The sequence below is a fragment of the Mesocricetus auratus genome, unplaced genomic scaffold (assembly GCF_017639785.1).
Source record: "Mesocricetus auratus isolate SY011 unplaced genomic scaffold, BCM_Maur_2.0 Super-Scaffold_100691, whole genome shotgun sequence".
Taxonomy (NCBI): Eukaryota; Metazoa; Chordata; class Mammalia; order Rodentia; family Cricetidae; genus Mesocricetus; species Mesocricetus auratus.
The window spans coordinates 7,329,784-7,347,200 of record NW_024429267.1 but is presented as its reverse complement, the minus strand read 5'-3'; the positions used below and the strand labels follow the sequence as shown (position 1 = coordinate 7,347,200).

The 17,417-nt window shown below is 43.5% G+C and overlaps 1 protein-coding gene across 5 annotated transcripts in view; it reads left to right on the top strand.

The window, feature by feature from the left end:
- The window catches only part of Tln2 (talin 2), a 409,739-nt gene that overhangs the window by 258,906 nt on the left and 133,416 nt on the right, over window positions 1–17,417 (top strand). For all 5 annotated transcript variants that reach the window (XM_040739688.1, XM_005075489.4, XM_013117408.3 and 2 more), the window contains 7 exons: window positions 2,077–2,232; window positions 6,163–6,264; window positions 7,339–7,415; window positions 10,786–10,966; window positions 12,152–12,265; window positions 15,318–15,426; window positions 17,022–17,230. In XM_040739688.1, coding sequence (XP_040595622.1) covers window positions 2,077–2,232; window positions 6,163–6,264; window positions 7,339–7,415; window positions 10,786–10,966; window positions 12,152–12,265; window positions 15,318–15,426; window positions 17,022–17,230 — 948 coding nt within the window. The remainder of the gene's footprint in view (window positions 1–2,076; window positions 2,233–6,162; window positions 6,265–7,338; window positions 7,416–10,785; window positions 10,967–12,151; window positions 12,266–15,317; window positions 15,427–17,021; window positions 17,231–17,417) is intronic.

Here is a 17,417-nt window from a genome sequence, read left to right as displayed (position 1 = left end):
CTTTGCAAGAGCAGCAAATGCTGTCAGTCAGGGAGACATCTCTCCAGCCCCACAAAATGAGTTTTAAACATTGTAATACATTTCTTGGATTGTCATAATTTCTTTATATGAAGTCTTCTGTTATTGGAAACTGGAGTTCTTTCTAGCCTTTCACTAGGACAAATTCCATTTGTGTTTCTTGTGACAAAAGTATGGCATACACTTAAAAAGTTAAATATGATGTGTTCCTAGAGGCAGGCTGTGTGTCAAAATGAAAACAATTTTAAGCCTCTGGATGGGTAGGTATTGCCATACTCTCTTCTATAAAGGGCTGCCATTTTTAAAGAGGTGTGTGTGTGTGTGTGTGTGTGTGTGTGCGCGCATGCGTGTGTGTGTGTGTGTGTGTGTGTGTGTGTGTGTGTGTGTGTGTGTGTTGGTCTGTACATGCATGCAGATGTTATCGTAGTGCCTGTGGAGACCAGAGCCATCAGAGTCCCTGGAGCTGGTCACAGGTGGTTGTAATCCACTTGAGCTGGGTTCTGAGAGGCAAACGTAGGCCTTGTACAAGAGTAGTGTGTGCTCTTTACTGCTGAGCCATCCCTACAGCCTCGGGCTCTACCATTTTTAGCTTCCGTTAATTATGATTCCTTTCATACTTCTTCAGCTCTGAAATTTTTTAAAAAACTGTTCAACATAAATGAAGTTTTGTTTGATGAATTTTTATTATTATAAATATTTTTGGCATCATTTTGGCCAGGTGTTTTTTGCTGATGTACAAGAACACTTCACAGATAGTATATAACGTTTTTGACTGCTATGTGTGGTGCGATTGTTTATTCTCCAGCCCTTCACTTCCTAATCTTTCTTACTATGAGACTTCCTTCTTGTGACCTTTTCCTTATCCCTCTGACCTCTGTCTTAGAGTCTCCCCTATCCTGTATGCGTGTGCTCCCCCTTCCCTCTCTCCTCCCTTTCCCTCCCCCTTCCCTCCTTCTCCCATCCTTCTTCCAGGCACCCCATCTGTGTGTGTTGTTATTACAACTCTTTCTCTTTTTCTTTATTCTTGTTTCAATGCTTTTACTGGAACAACACTTCTTAACCCACCATCCAGGCAAATACCTTTAATCTCAGCACTCCTTTAATCTCAGCACTTGGAAGGCAGAGGCAGGCAGCTCTCTGTGAGTTTGAAACCAGCTTGGTCTACAGAGAGAGTTCCAGGACTGTAAGGACTGTTTCACAGAGAAACCCTGTCTCAAAAACCAAAACAAAACCCATCTGTGTTCTTCCTAAATCATTAAAAAATGATTTAGTATAAGTGTGAAAGAAGAATCAATCAATCATTTTAATAGTAACATATTTTTAAACTATCAAATTAATGATTGATGTTGTTTTAGAACCACCTATAGTACCAGCACTTAGGAGGCTGATACAGAATGATTACCATCAGCTGCAGCCCAGCATGGGCCCTATATCAATGAGACAAAACTGGGGACAGGTGGGAGAGATATGCTCATTGTCCATTATATACTTGTATGAAAATTACAAAGCACTGTAGCATGTTCAATGACAAATCTTTAAATGCTAAATAATGTCCTAAAAACAACACCACAAAGAATCAAGACCTATAGCTGTACAAAAGCAAAGAATAGAATGTAAATGGATTGCAGAGATGTTTTTGAAAGGGGAAAGATCTATACCTCCTTAAAATAAGAAGATTCTAATTGGGCCATGTGGGTTCACTTTAATGGCTTAAATCTTACATTACCCCTCTATGGTTTTTCACCCACCCAGATGCTTTCTGGGATGGTAATACTTGGGTTCTGCCTCGCAATCTCTGTCTGGGAGTCTCTCCAGTTCAGTCCCTTCTTTCTGACACAGTTTTGTTGCAGTCCCTCCTGCTGAATAGTGCTCCTTTCCAAGAAGCAGCACACTTTGATGAATCTACCCAGTGTCCTCTTGCCCCATCCTTTGTCTCAGTGAGTTATTCACCTGGCTTTTCTAGCAGCCATACCCAGTTTGTTAACAGACTGCAGGTAAAACACACTAAAAACAGTGTATTCTAGAAAGGCTGATGACCCTTGGCCTCCCTCATTCCAGGAGAAAATGAAAGGCAAGAACAAGCTGGTTCCCCGCCTCCTGGGCATCACCAAGGATTCTGTCATGCGGGTGGATGAGAAGACCAAGGAGGTGCTGCAGGAGTGGCCACTCACCACTGTCAAGCGCTGGGCAGCTTCCCCCAAGAGCTTTACACTGGTAGGGACAGCAAGACACTGAGGGGACTGATGTGGCCCTGGGTAGCATTGGAGGGAAGCCTGTGGGTATGGTTGGTCTTAATGGGCTAGCATAGAGGGTAAAGGTGGTGCAGCCAATGGACATAGGGAATGCTGGAGCAGAAGTCAGGCCTAAGCAGCACTGGGATTCTCTGTGCACCATTTCTCCCCTGTATCCAAGTCCTCTTGGAGTTCATTGACTGGAAAGTGGTGCTCACCAGGAGGATGCTCAACCATGTGCTCCTAATGTTATCACTTGTGTATCCTGAAAGGAAACGTGTAACACTAAGACTCATATGTGAGTCCTCACAATTGTGCTATTGTGCTGGGGAGCCCAGGCTGCCTAGAAAGAATACAGATTGTATGTACATATTGTAGAAGTCTGGGATAATACTAAAACTCTTCCATGTCACTTCCTAGCTCCATGACCTTGTTGAAGCTACCTCCTCTCTCTGAGCCTTTATTTCCCCAGTTTAAAATGGGATAGGATATGATAAAACAGTATAAAAGTCATAGAAAGTAATGACTATTCCAGGCTTTCTAGCCTCTACTTCAAAATTTGCTGAAGCCATCTAGGGACACATTTATGTGTGAATCTTGAAAATGCAAGTAGTTTGCCAAGCAAGTTGAGCCAGAAGAAAAATTTAAAAAGTACTGGAAGTTGTTAACTATAGACGGAAGTCTTTGGAATCTGTATTTCCATGTATATATTGTAAGACACTTTAAAAAGTATAAAGGAGTTTAGAAGGAATGATTTGTTTCTGTTCTTGTTTCATTTCTGTTGCTGTTATAAAATAACCTTGACCAAAAGCAACTTCATTTCACTGTTGCAAACAAGTCAAGAAGGGAACTTAAATCAAGACACCCAGGGGCAAGAGCAGAGAGATAATAAGTTCATGGAACCTTGCTTAGTTGCTTTTTCCTCTCTTGTACTGTTCAGGACCCCTCCCACCTCCCACCTAGGGAATGGTACTGCCCACTGTGGGCTTGTCTTCCTATACCAATTAACAAACAAGACAGTTCCCCCACAGACATGCTCACAAGCCAATTCAATCTTGCTAATTTCCCAGTTGAAGTTCTGTTCTCAGGTGATTCTATCTTGTGTCAAGTTGGCAGTTAAAACTTATCTAAGGCTAGAGAGACTTGCAGAGGACTCAGATTCAATTCCCGTCACCCACAGGAACTGTGTAACTACAGTTCTGGAAGATCTAGTGCCCTCTTCTGACCTCTGTGGGCACAGAGCACTCACATGGTGCACATACGCACATGCAGGCAAATCACTCATAAAATAAAATGAATAAATCTTGAAAGAATGTTTAAGACAATAAATAAAAATAAACTATCACAGTCACATACTTTGATCACAGATTGATAGGCCCAAGAGAGTTTATAGGAACCCTTAGAATCTGCACCTTCTGAATTCAGCTGTAGCTAGATGGACCTACACAACCCCCAAAACATTCTCAGAGCTCTGTGTCGTCTCCTTTCATTGTGGGATTTCATGCAGTAGTTCTAGATTTTAAAATTGGTATACAAATAAGCATGCTATTGGGGCATACTAGACAGAATTGCTTTAAGACTTTGAAGTGGTACCATTGGGAAAGACATTTAAGTTGTAACATCTGTGATCATTAGCTTGGTTAAGTACAATACCTCTGTTCCTGTTAACTTCTAGAAAAATCTAAGCCTCTGTGTAAGTAGCTTCTACTCCAGTGTAGAAAGCTTTCAAGTCTTTAATTATAATAAAGATAGATTAAAAAAATATAATAGATTTTTTCTATTGTGGTATCAATAAAGATGAGTTATGTGTTTTCTTTAAAAAACAGGCACGAATGGCTCAGTTGGAGACAATTGGCTTTGTTATATCTCTTTTAATACTGTTAGTCTTTCCAAAGTAGTTGTAAGTACTTAAAAAAACAAAATTTTATTTAAAAACCAGGATATTTTTATAACAAGCGGTTTAATGGCCTCACCCAAAAGAGAGAATGTATACTGATATTTCACCAAGGTATAAAGTTAGGTAACAACTTCTCATAAGAAGCTTTTATTATGGTTCTAGCTTTTGATGCTTTCCCGCTGACTGGCGGTGATTGATTTCTGCTTTGGTTCTCTCGTGGTCAGTTGTTTGGAGACCTCCCTGTTGTCTATTATTGATTTTCAGTTGGATTCCATTATGGTCGGAGAGCATGCTGAAAAGGATTTCAGGGTTTTGCTTTGCTTTGTTTTGTTTTCCCTGTTAGATGCTATTTTATGTGTATAAATGTTTGTCTGTTGTGGAATATTAACTATACAAAGATGTGTTACATTTGTTTTTATTGCAGAATGCTACTTTAATTATGTGAAGGTGTGTTACGTTTGTTTATGATGCTTTTGTTAATGATGTAAAGATGTGCTGCATTTGTATAATTATGTAAAGATGTGTTGCTGTTTCATCTTGCCTGCCTAAGGCACCTGACTGGTCTAATAAAAAGCCGAATGGCCAATAGCTAGACAGTAGGGGGATAGGCAGAACTGGTGGGCAGAGAGAATAAGTAGGAGGAAGAATCTAGGCTCGAGAAAGGAGGGAGAAGGAGAAGGAGATACTGGGGTCCAGCCAGCCAGGTAGCCAGGCAGCCACCAAACAGACAGACACAGAGTAGGATATATAGAATGAAAGAAAGTTAAAAAGCCCCAAGGCAAAACAGAGATGAAGAGAAACTGGTTAACTTAAATTATAAGAGCTGGTGGGACAAGCCTAAGCTAAAGCTGAGCATTCATAACTAATAACAAGACTCTATCATGATTTGGGAGCTGGTTGGTAGCCCAAAAGAAACCCTATTACATTTGCTGGCATATGGTTGTGCACCTCATATGATGCTCATGGTGGCCAGAAGAGGGCACTAGATGCCTTGGGGTTACAAATGGCTGTGAACTCCCATGTGGGTGTTGGGAACCCAACCCAGATTCTCTGAAAGAGCAGCAAGTGCTCTTGACCACTGAGGCATCTCTCTAACCTTTACCTTATCTTTGTTTGTTTGTTTGTTTATTTTGAGACAGGTACTCACTATGTAGCTTTGGGTGGGCAGGAACTCTGTATTAGACCAGAGTCACAGCCTCTTCCTCTCAAACCACCCTGCCTGGCTCGCCTTGTCTTTTTGATACACTCGGGGTCTGAGGGCAAAAGGCCATTGTCTGCTTTGCTTATTATTGCTTGGTGACCTTGACAGGAAAAGCAGAAGCCACTAGGCTTGTGACACTAAGTGGACAGTGGGGCCATGCAGAAATTCCCTGTGTTCACTGTTGAAATAACGTGGACCATCTCACATGCCTGGCATGTCTCGGGCCCATTGCTTTTCAGCTGCTAGTGAACTCATCCCTTGTCAGGCTGCATCTCCTATCTAGCACTTTTGTGGGCTTCACCTTGTCATCTGGAAAGAGTAGGCTTTTCAAGAATGACTACTACAAGTTGAGGTATACAGGCCTCTCCAGGTCTCTGCTGGGGAATGTGTGGCATCCAAAACAAAGCCTGAGAGCTCACCAAATTAGATTTCCTCTAGTCCTAAGGGTCCAATCCTGTCTGTCTACCTTTACAGTTTCCAGAGTCCCCTCCCCTTTTCATTTTGACATTTACTTAGGTGGGGGTCACATGGAGGTAAGAAGACAGCCTGCCAAAGTCAATTCTTTCCTTCCACTGTGGGTGTTCTAGTGATTGAGGTCAGGTACTGAGGCTTGGCAAGCCCCAGCTGTTTTGTTTTGTTTTGTTTTGTTTTGTTTTGATACCCACTGTTGAATACATGTTTAGAGTTCAGTTTTTCTTTTGATGGAGAAAAGTGAAAAGTGAGCCATGTCACAGAACTTTATGGCTGCTCCCCGAAGCCTCAAGATGCCTGGTAGATCTAACACAGCTGTTTTTCTCCTAATGCTGCTCTTCTAGGATTTTGGGGAGTACCAGGAAAGCTACTATTCAGTGCAAACCACAGAGGGGGAGCAAATATCCCAGCTGATTGCAGGGTACATTGACATCATCCTCAAAAAGGTATGTTGTGCTGGCGAAAACCAAGAAAATCATGGATGGAGCAATGTTAAGTGGAATCCTTGTTTGAAATGTTTGATTGACAGATTGTGTCTTCAACATTAAGATTGCTTCTGTGTGAGATCTCTGGCCTTGAATCTCCTGAGCATGTCTTATTTTGCCCTAGTGCATCTATGTATCTGTTTACTGCTATATAAGGAGTTGCTGTTGCTGTGATGAAACACTTAAGGAGTTGCTGATGCTTTGATGAAACACTCTGACCAAAAGCAACCTAAGGGAGGCAAGGGTTTATCCGGCTTCCACTTCCATGTCACAGTCTGTCCTAGAGGAAAGTGTGGGTAGCAACCCCAGCAGGAACTTGAAATTGGGCCCGCTTGCTGTCCTGTGTACACAGCATACCATCGAACCAGGAGGTCACAGCCAAGGAAGTAGAGTAGAAATCATGGAGGGATGCTGCTTGATGGTTGGTGCAGGCTCATGCTCTGCCAGCTTCCTTATACAGACCAGGAAATGGTACCACCCAGAATTTGTTGGGCCCTCCTAAGTCAATTGACTGTCAATCACAACATTCTCCTACAGACATACCCATAAGTCAAATTGTTCTAGGGAATTCCTTGTTGTGTCAAGTTAATAGTAAAGCTCGCTGGGACTGTCTCTACTAGTTCCTCACTATTCCTCTCTACATAGCTTTTTTGCTTTCCTGACTAAAAGTATTCATTGTAGTTTTCGTTCTTACCAAACAATGACATCATGTGCCATTGTAGTATATAGAAAATCAGATGTTTTAAAGCTTCCCAATACAACCCATTTAAGCAGCCATATTCTGATAGAATGCTATCAAGTGTGCCTTACTTCTTTCTGTATAAGCAATGATAAACAAGGCTTAATATATTTATATATCAAGTCATAGGTTTCTGCTTTATTGGCATCAAGCTTTTGTTCTTCATTTATTAACTATCCAGTACACAGAATTTGCTGTAAACTTGAGTATTTTGTTTGTGTCCCTCCAAAAGCTGTTTTCAGTGGTCCTGTGTTAAGATGTGCTGACATTCCTTGTTATGTCTGCTTTGCCTCCAGAAACAAAGCAAAGATAGATTTGGACTGGAAGGGGATGAGGAGTCAACCATGTTAGAAGAGTCAGTTTCCCCAAAAAAGTAAGTATCCAGGGTGCCAGGTACCCACCTTCTCCTGGGTGAGGTGGTGATGGGATAGGCTTTTCAGTTATGGCCCCTAGATGAGCAATGTGTCATACAGCTTTCCTGGTGGGCACTGAGTATTTCATGGGGACACCTGATGTAGGGCGTAGTGTCTACCTCTATCTTGAGAAGCAGTTAGTCTTCCTGGGTTCTGTTCTGCATTTCCAATATAGATTTCATGGATTGGATTCCTCCCTCAATATCTGTAACTTGACTTCTATTTGGTTCTGTTCTGGGATCTCAGAGGCTGACCAGTGTCCATAAACATTAATGACAGGCTACACTACTCTCACAGGCTGGGAGGCAGCAAAGAGTCAGGGTACAAATTTACTCTTGGAGCTGGAGAGATGGCTCAGAAGTTTAGAGCACTCACTGCTTTTCCAGAGGATCCAGGTTCGATTCCTAGCAACAACATGGCAACTTTAAAACTGCCTGTAACCCCAGTTCTAGGAGAATCTGTCATATGGCTTCCATGGTCACTGTGTGCAAGTGGTATACTAACATACATTCAGGCAACACACTCTTACATATAAATAATACAATTTTTTTAAGAAAAAGAAGAAAGCTTACTGATAAAAACCATGCTCAGAGCAGATCTGAGGTCTGTTCTTTGCCTTGATTTTTCTATCTTCAATAGTCCTCCTATAAATCAGGAATAATAATAGTATCACTTTTTATATTTGGTTTTGATGGTGGAATCACAAATAATGTACACAAAACATTGGCACGTTTTGTTTGCTATTGTAAAGATTGTTGTTATTTTAAATTCAAACCTTTGTGAAACATTTTTCTAGTTACTCTTTATCAATAAAAACTCATCAGGTTAAGAACCTGATTGATCAGAGAAGCAGCTGAGAATTGATCAGTGACCTCCTCCTCTCTTGTTCCTTCATCCAAAAAGATTGAGATCCTCTCTAAGCCCTCCCTGAGTACTTCCTGTGTCTCTCTCTCTGTCCTCAGTCTCCAAAACCTCTATGGTTAATTTTGGTCAGCCAATAGCTAGCTCTGACCTCTAATTCAAAGCAAATTTTATTGGCAGGCTTGGGAACATTAGAATGTGGTCAAAATATCACACAATTCCTTGGGGCTAGAGCAATAGTTAAAAATAGCAGTTAATTCTCCTCTCACAGAGGAGCAGAGTTTGGTTCCCAGCACCCACACTGGGCTGCTCACAACCCCACAGAACTCCATATAAGGGGATCTGACTTCCTCTTTTGGCCCCTACAAGCACCAGCATATACTCTCACACAGATACACACACACACACAGAGACAACACACACACACACCCCTAATTAAAAAGTATCATGTGATTGAGAATTCTTAGCTCCATTTATTAATGAGGAAATAGGTTTCGTAAAAATAAGAAGTATCTAATAAGTGATACTAGCTGAGAAATCCATGCAAACACCTTCATATTAAACGGATCTTTTTGTTAAACTGCCTTTGCCTTCATTTTTATTCTGTCCAGCATGCTGTCTCATTTGATTTCAACACAGTTTCTTATGTAAGAGAAAGGCGGCTGTTGCCATCCAGAATTTGTTTCTTATATAAGTACACAGGTTGGCTAAACTGGCCATGGCATATTTCAAGGCTATCGCATGATAGCCTTGTCTCCTGAGTCCTTGGAATGATTAATGTCACCAGGTGGGAAAGTATTGATGAGTGCTTCCCACAAGAGTGAGGTGTTTGTTTGTCAGTGTTTGTCAGCATCTGTAGCACTTGTATACCCCACCAGAAGAGTTCTGTAAGTATGGGGAGGGACTTAGAGAGTGCCAGGGCCACGCCTGTCTGGGACTTCCTTTACTGCTAATGTATCATCATGGATTTAAGTCAAGATGAGCAGGAAGAATGGACCAGGCGCTCTGATCTTTAGGTCTTCCACATCTTCACACATGGTTGTTGGCTGAGATACAAGAAAGCAGCCCCCAGACCTTGTCTCCCTGGTGTCATATATTCTGGGCTCATGTAAAAGAATGTTTTATATTTACTCTTTACAATTTAGAACAGATATAGTCTTTACTTTGATCAGATTCACCCCCACATTACCTTCTTACCCCACTTTTCTGCTCCCTCTGACTCCTTTCCTCAGTGGCTTTCCCTCCTACTCTCAGGTCTTTGTTTAGTGACCTAGGTTTAATTAGGGTTGCTTACATAAGCATGGGTGTGGGGAACATGGAGAACTTGCTAGTATCTACAAGACTAAAGAAAAATGATCCCTCCCCAAGGGAAAGCCAACTCCCAGGGGCTCCTCTGCTAGTGGCGGGACCTCATAAACCCCACTCCATGCTAGAACACTGACAGACTCGTTCTTATGCAGCTGTTGTGCTCATGAGTGCGACAGCCATGTCATATCCAGTAGATAGCATTTCGCTGCACTCCTGCCATCTGCTAGCTCCTTGGTACTCTTTCCCCTCTTCCATGATATTCTCTGAGTCTTGACCCCCGTGCCCAAGGGCCGAGATTATATCGGTGTTCTGTTTAGGATTGAGCACTCAACAATTGATTGTTCTTAGCACTTTGACCTCTTAGGACTCTTCATTAACACACACACACACACCCCCACCCCACCCCCACCCCACCCCCCCCACCCCCCCGCCTCTGCTCACATGTTTGACTCTCTATAGATGTCTGTTGCTTAAGATGGTAACTTGGTTACCAGTGATGGTCTAAGATTGTCCCTTCCTCTAGGTATAAAATCTCTCTTCCCTCTTCACCTCTACAGGCACACCTGGATTCCCTCCCTGTGGCTTCCTGAAGAACTGCCCTCCATCTAGCTCCTTACTTACACACAGGCAGTCCTTTGCACTTATCACTCATTTACCACTCATTCTAAAACCATAGGGTGTGTGTGTGTGTGTGTGTGCGCACACGCGTGTAAAAATCCTTAATCTCTGGTTGGAATCTTTTGGTGTAAGAGTCTCTGAAGTCTCCAGAGATGACAAATACCTTCTGTGGTCATTGGACTTGAACTTGTGAGAGGTTTTCCTTAAATTTATTTGCACATGTTCCCCATCAAACTGAGGGAAGATGCCATCTATTGATGCCTAGACTGGAAACCTGTTGAAAAACAACATATTCCAACCTTCCCTCAGAATGTGTAATAGGTCTGCCATTTGTTTTGTCTAGAGAACAAATGAATTGTATGAGACTAGAACACTGTCCCCTGGAGGCATCGACACTGGTCCTGAAGGACATTGTTTCAGTTGCTTCCGCTGAGCATCTTGGTGCTCTTCCTTCCATGCCCACTGTGTGCTTTTTAAGTGGCCTCCCTGTACCACACTGCACATGGGTGCCTGCCTCGAATTGACCAGCAGTCTCCTCCACAGGTCTACCATCTTACAGCAGCAGTTCAACCGGACTGGGAAGGCAGAGCACGGCTCAGTGGCTCTGCCAGCTGTCATGCGCTCTGGCTCCAGTGGGCCTGAGACTTTCAATGTGGGTAGCATGCCCTCACCACAGCAGCAGGTCATGGTTGGACAGATGCACCGAGGACACATGCCTCCACTGGTGAGACTTCTGCTTATTCATCTGTCAACCTCTGGGCCATCAGAGATGGTGACAGGTTCTGTGTGGGAACCCCATGCCTCACATCTGAGCCACAGGTTGTCAACTGTACATTCTGCAATTGCATGGCTAATTGCTTCTTTCTAGAATCAGTGGCTAGAGAGTGAGGGACCTTGTATTTAGTTATGTTTTTATTTGCAATTGCAAAACACCTGACAATGGCAACTTATGGAAAGAAGTGTATGTTTTGGCCAACATTTTGAGTAGTGCCCCGTGTGATGGAGAAGGGATTGGCAAGAGTATGAGGCTGCTAATCCCACTGTGCATCACATTAGGAGGCAGGGAGCTGGGGGTTGCTGGTGCTCAGCTTTCATTTGAACATAGCCCAGGATCCCAACCTGTGGAATAATGCCACCCACATTTAGAGTGGACCTTCCCCCCTCAGTTAACACAAGCTAGAACTTGGTCTACCCTCAAAGACCTGCCCAGAGGCTTGTTCCTTGGGTGATTCTTAATCTCTCCAAGTTGGCAATAAAGATTAACCATCATGACCCTCTTTGTGCTGTAGCAGCAAAGCCCCATGCCCCTGCAGCAGCCTCAAGCTGACTAGCCCTGAGACCCTCATAAAATATAAGAAACGGGCCAGTCATCCATGATCTCCCTTTGCAACCTGGTCTTGCTGAATCCTTTCTGATTCAATACCACTTCGGCCTGCCTTGGGAATCCCTTGCTATTGGGCTGGTTTTGAGAATTCCAGAATATCAAAGCTTAGAAATCATTCAGCTGTAAAAACATGTTGGCTATGAGTTTGGGCAGAGTCCTAAGGATAATCAAGAATCCTTCTTAGAAAACAGCCGTCTGTGTTCTGTGCATGAGATCTTTTATCCACAGTACTCAGATCAACTGTACCCCCTGAACTCCCCTGCGAAGATGCTCGTCAGCCTTCTTGTCTGCTAATTAAGCTCTCCACACCCTTCTGATTATAAGCCCTTCACTGCAATCACCTTCGCTTTGTGTTCTATTAATATAATGTGCTATTTCTAGCCCTTAGGTTGAAATGGGAGCTAGTTCAGGTGTGTAATGAGATGTGCTCTTGACTGGGAAGGGTTTAGTTTTGTTCTGTTTTGCAAGGGGGTCCTGTCAGTCCCCAGATTCCGTTCACCATCCTGTGTTCCTCTGCCTTTGCAGACTTCGGCACAACAAGCCCTTATGGGGACCATCAACACAAGCATGCACGCCGTCCAGCAGGCCCAGGATGACCTCAGCGAGCTCGACTCACTGCCACCTCTTGGACAAGATATGGTAAATATCCATCAGGGTTTCTCATCCTGTGTCTCTGTCCTGGCTCAGAATAAGGTCACATTGTCTGTCTGAGTTCTGCTGGATGAAGCTGTCTCCAGCTAGCTGATAAGGAAATCTGTGTGTCTTGGTATATGTCGGGTCTTTGAATCTCTATCACACACATAGGAAAAGAGGACTGCTGTGCTGAGCTTAGATCCTGGAGTTCATTGATCCCAACTCCTATATTCACTGGCTGTGTGAATCTGGGCATCTCACCCCCTCAAGTCTTTCCCCTGTCATCTGTAAATAGGGCTGATGGGAAGGGGTGATGATCCAATTCTTAGCATTCACTTAGCATCTAATAAGAACTCAACTCAGGCAGCTGGCCTTGTCATTTTAAATACTGCCAGTAGCTCTCAGATTTCCATACACAATGGGATCTCATGCATGGCTTGTTAAAACTTATCTCTGGGCCCTAGCAATCATCTTCGCTTATGTTCTGCTCTTAGCATCTGTTTTTGATCTAGTGGGTATGGTGTGGGGCTACAAATATATGTTTCCAACACATTCCTAGGGATACTGGCTGAGTACATTGTTTTGTCAACCCCTGGGTTAGCTATATTACTACTGAGCCTTGCAGCAGGGTGAGTACTGAGGCCTTCCAGTAGCAGCTCACAAAATCAGCTAATACAGGACAGCTGCATTGACATCACACAGTTCCTTACGAAAGAAGCAGAAATCATAGTCTGGTCAGCACCCTCTGTCACTGTGCGTCTTAGCCAGCTGTCCCTGTGACTTGTTGGCATGCTAAATCTTTGCAAAGCCCTGACTAGCAAGCTTGCTCCCTGCCACCATCTTCATCTCCCTCCTCTCCTTACTCTGTACCCAAACCACCTACAGAGAACCACAAATAAGTCTCAGGTTACACAAATCAGTGTCACTGTGCATGGACCTGGGCATCAGAGCGAGTCTGGTTTGTTTGTTTGTTTTCCTTCCTCTTCTGATGGGCAGTCACAGTGAGAAACTGCTGCTCTAAGATAGACTGGTGACCTTGCAGGGGCCAGAACTGAGATGCATTCTGCAGCCTCCTCCTGTCTAGCGGGATCACTTTTTCAGAGTTGTCCCTGAATGCTGTTTTCCATCTCTATACTGGTGTGCGGTGTAGCGCCCACTGTACCATTTCTCTCAACTCCCTGAATTCCTCATACGTTTCACGCAGGGAACTTGAGAGTGGAAATAAATAGTGGACTTCCCTATCCAGAACAGTTGGGAGACAGAGCTTTAAAATATGTGGTGGTGGCTGTCCCAATTCTTCATTTTTGAAGAATTAGAATACACTAAGATAATTTGTGATTCCCCTGAGCCTAGATCATGTCTTACCTACAGAATCATCTTTATCAATATAAATCATTTGTTAAGTGAGCCCTGAAATGTTAGAAAATAGACTGTTTATTAGCAGGCATATCCAAACTTTGACACAAGTAAAGTTATAAAACAGTACTAATAAATCACACATATAAATCTCATACTGTTTTAAGTAAATTTATAATTTTGTATTTGGCTATATTCATAGCTACCCTCTGCCACTTGTAACCCACAGTCTCCAGGACAAACACACTTGATTGGTTGAAATGAAGTAGAAGAGCTAGGAATGCCTTTTGAGTCTCTATAGTAGGAAGAAGGTAAGGCCTAGGACCTGGGTATAATTTGCCATTGTCTGTCTGTCACCTGGAAGAAGTAAAGCAGGCCAAGAGCAAGTGCCTCAGCCATCTTCTCAGGCATGCTGGGAAAAATGCCACCTGCACGTGGCCATAATACTTGATTTTCTTCATGATAGTTCATGTCATGTCAATAGGAAAAAAATCTGTTGTTGGTCAAGAACCCTTGTGAGCTGACATGCCCTAGGTCTAATTCTGCTACCTACAAAAGCAGAGTGAAGATGACCATCAATTGGTAGTGTTAATGGTATACATACAGTTATTGTGAGACATTGATTTTTATTAGCTTATCCTAATTACATATAATGGGTTTCATTGTGAAAATTTTATACATATATAATATCCTTTGATCATATTTACTCCATTGCCTTCTCTTATTATTCTCCCACTCCTATTGAGCCTATGCATTCCTCATTCATCTTGTTTCTTGTTTCTTGTTATTGTTATTGTTGTATGAACCAGTGAGTTTAATTAGGGTTATTCATAGGAGCATGGGTGAAGGGTTATATGTGGGAGTGTGTGCTACTTATTGGTAGCTATACCACTAAAGAAAATGTCTCTCCTCCCAGCAAGGTACAGACCTTTATCAAGTAGTCTACCTACTGAAAGTTCCAAGAGGGTCATGGCTATGTCACATAGCCCAGATGACTGCTATTACAGTACTCTGCTTGTCTTACTTTAGTATTGCTGTGACACCATGACCAAAGAAACTCTAAAAGGAGGCATTTAAATAGGCTCATGGTTTCAGAGGGTCAGACTCCATGATGGACTAAAGTGCAGACTCCATGGTGTAAGAAACAGCTGGCATCTCCATCTTGATCTGCAAGTGGGAGGCAGAGAGGGGCTTGTTTCAGTCTTCTGAAATCTGCAAGCCCGCCCCGGTGAAACATCTCCTCCAACAAGGCCACACCGCCTAATCCTTTCCAAACAGTTCTACCAGGCTTCAAACCCGTGAGCCTGAGGGCCATCCTCATTCAAGCCACCACACTACACTTCTCCCCAGCTCTTACACTTTCCCCTTCCCCTTTTCTGTGATGTTCCCTGAGGAAGTGATACAGATGATCTTTGACTCGTTTTTTTCACCTAGATATAGCCATATCATTTCATTTTTCCTAAAAGTTGTAAACTTTTTTAAAATTGCTGCAGAAAATACAGAGATTTGTAGGCCTTTCAATATCTCTGGACACACAAGTAACCTGTTCAAGATATTATTTAAGATGACTCTGGCATGATCAGTGCTGGCCCAGGCAGGAGAGTACAGCCAAATTCTGGTCTCATTCTATGGCTCAAATTCTCTGGTCTCCTGGGCAATTAGAGTGCTATGATTATGTCATTCCCTTGTCTGGTTTTTACAGGCATCTAGGGTATGGGTTCAGAACAAAGTGGATGAATCCAAACATGAAATCCATTCTCAAGTTGATGCTATCACAGCTGGGACAGCTTCAGTTGTCAACCTCACAGCTGGTAAGTCCCTGGGTGGTTTGTGTTGTAGCATGTTTGCATGTGTATGTGTATTAGTGTGTGTGTGTGTGTGTGCACGCGCGTGTGTGTGTATGTGTGTGTGTGTGTGTGTGCGTGCATGTGTGTAAGTATTCATTCTTTGATTGAAGCAACAGATTGCTATACTGTGAGAAGACAGTCTATTTTTAGACATCTGGCCTGCTTTAGGCATTTGCTCCAAATGATCCAAGAGAAATGTAAGCAGTATTACATTCTGAGCCGGGCGGTGGTGGCGCACGCCTTTAATCCCAGCACTCGGGAGGCAGAGGCAGGCGGATCTCTGTGTGTTCAAGGCCGGGCTGGACCGACAGCCTCCAAAACAATACAGAGAAACCCTGTCTCGTAAAAACCAAAAAAAAAAAGAGAGAAGTATTACATTCCTTTTTGTTGATATGGTGCATCATTACAAAACACTTAACTAGTGCTCATTGTCCATCATCAGCATGCGAACATACTCAAAAGTCTTTGAGGCCAGTTTCTCCTGTGGAGAGTTTAGAATCTAGAAAGGGTCTAGACATGCCAAGCATCTATCCTTGGCCTGTCTTGTCCAGTAGTTGTCTCTTCTAGGGTAGCCTGACTCCCACCCACACACCATCTGGTGAAAGCCAGGAAATACCTAGGCTTCTGCCTGCAGTATACCAGTGTTTCAGGAATCAAGTGACCCCCCCTGAGCTGGGTTTATGGGCTGCTGATACATGCTTTGGAGTTTGAAGAGAGAGAATATGTATGTATGTGCATGCATTTGTGGAAGTCAGAGGACAACTCCAAATGTCCCTCCTCAAGGACAGTCCTTCTTTTTGTTGAGATGGCCTGAAACTCTGCATGTAGTCCAGGCTAGCTCACTATCAGGCCTATGGTCCAGCTGCCTCCATTTCCCCAGCACTGGGATTACAAGTTTATACCAAATTGCTAGCTCTTTTTTTAATGTAGATTTTAGGGATTGTATTTGCAAGGAAAATTCTTGGCCTACTGAGCTATCTCCCTAGTCTGCCTTGGAACTGTAATTTTTAAAAATTTTAGTTACACTTCCTCCTCAGTGTGGCATGGGGTTACACGTGTGTGCCACAGTGCACATGTGGAGCTCAGAGGCCAGCTTTCTGGTGTTAGATCTCTCCTTCCACCATTCAGGTTGTGGGGAGCCATTATGGGTCATCAGACTTGGCAAGCATCTTACCAACTTTGCCGTCTCAGTGGCCCCTACTTTGAAATTACATATATTTGAGAATTTTGTACCAGAGTACGCCGTATTTTCATCATTTCCACCCACCCCCAGCTACTCCCAAGTCTTCCCACTACCTCCTCTCAAATTCAAGACCCTTTGCTTTGTAAGTTTAAAGGAGCCTTGTTCACTGCCTCAGTATGTGAGACCTCCCGGTGACAGGACATTACTGAAGCCACATGGAGTGAGGGAGTCCAATTCACTGAGTTCCTCGAAGTTCTATATTTTGCTTGCCAGTGGGAGTTTTGGGAAAGTCTCATCAGAACTGCTTACCTCCCACCAAGCTAGGCTGTCCTCACCCATCACCACTCCCCTTTGGTCTTGGTCCTTCTCTGTCCAGGTGACCCCGCTGACACTGACTACACAGCTGTGGGGTGTGCAATCACTACAATCTCTTCCAACCTGACCGAAATGTCCAAGGGTGTAAAGCTGCTGGCAGCCCTCATGGATGATGATGTGGGCAGTGGGGAGGACCTTCTCAGAGCTGCCAGGACCCTCGCTGGGGCCGTGTCTGATTTGCTGAAGGCCGTGCAGCCTACTTCTGGAGAGGTGAGAGCCCTAAGGACACTTAGTCACATTCAGACAAGACACCTGCACCCCTCAGGTCCATGGAGCTCTGGCTTCTTGAAAGCATTCTGCTACCCCTCTTGCAGCCAAATACCACAGGGTAGTATTGAGAGTTGTTGAAACAGGTAAGGTTGTGTGGTTCAACCTCTGGGGAGGGCTGTGTTCCTAG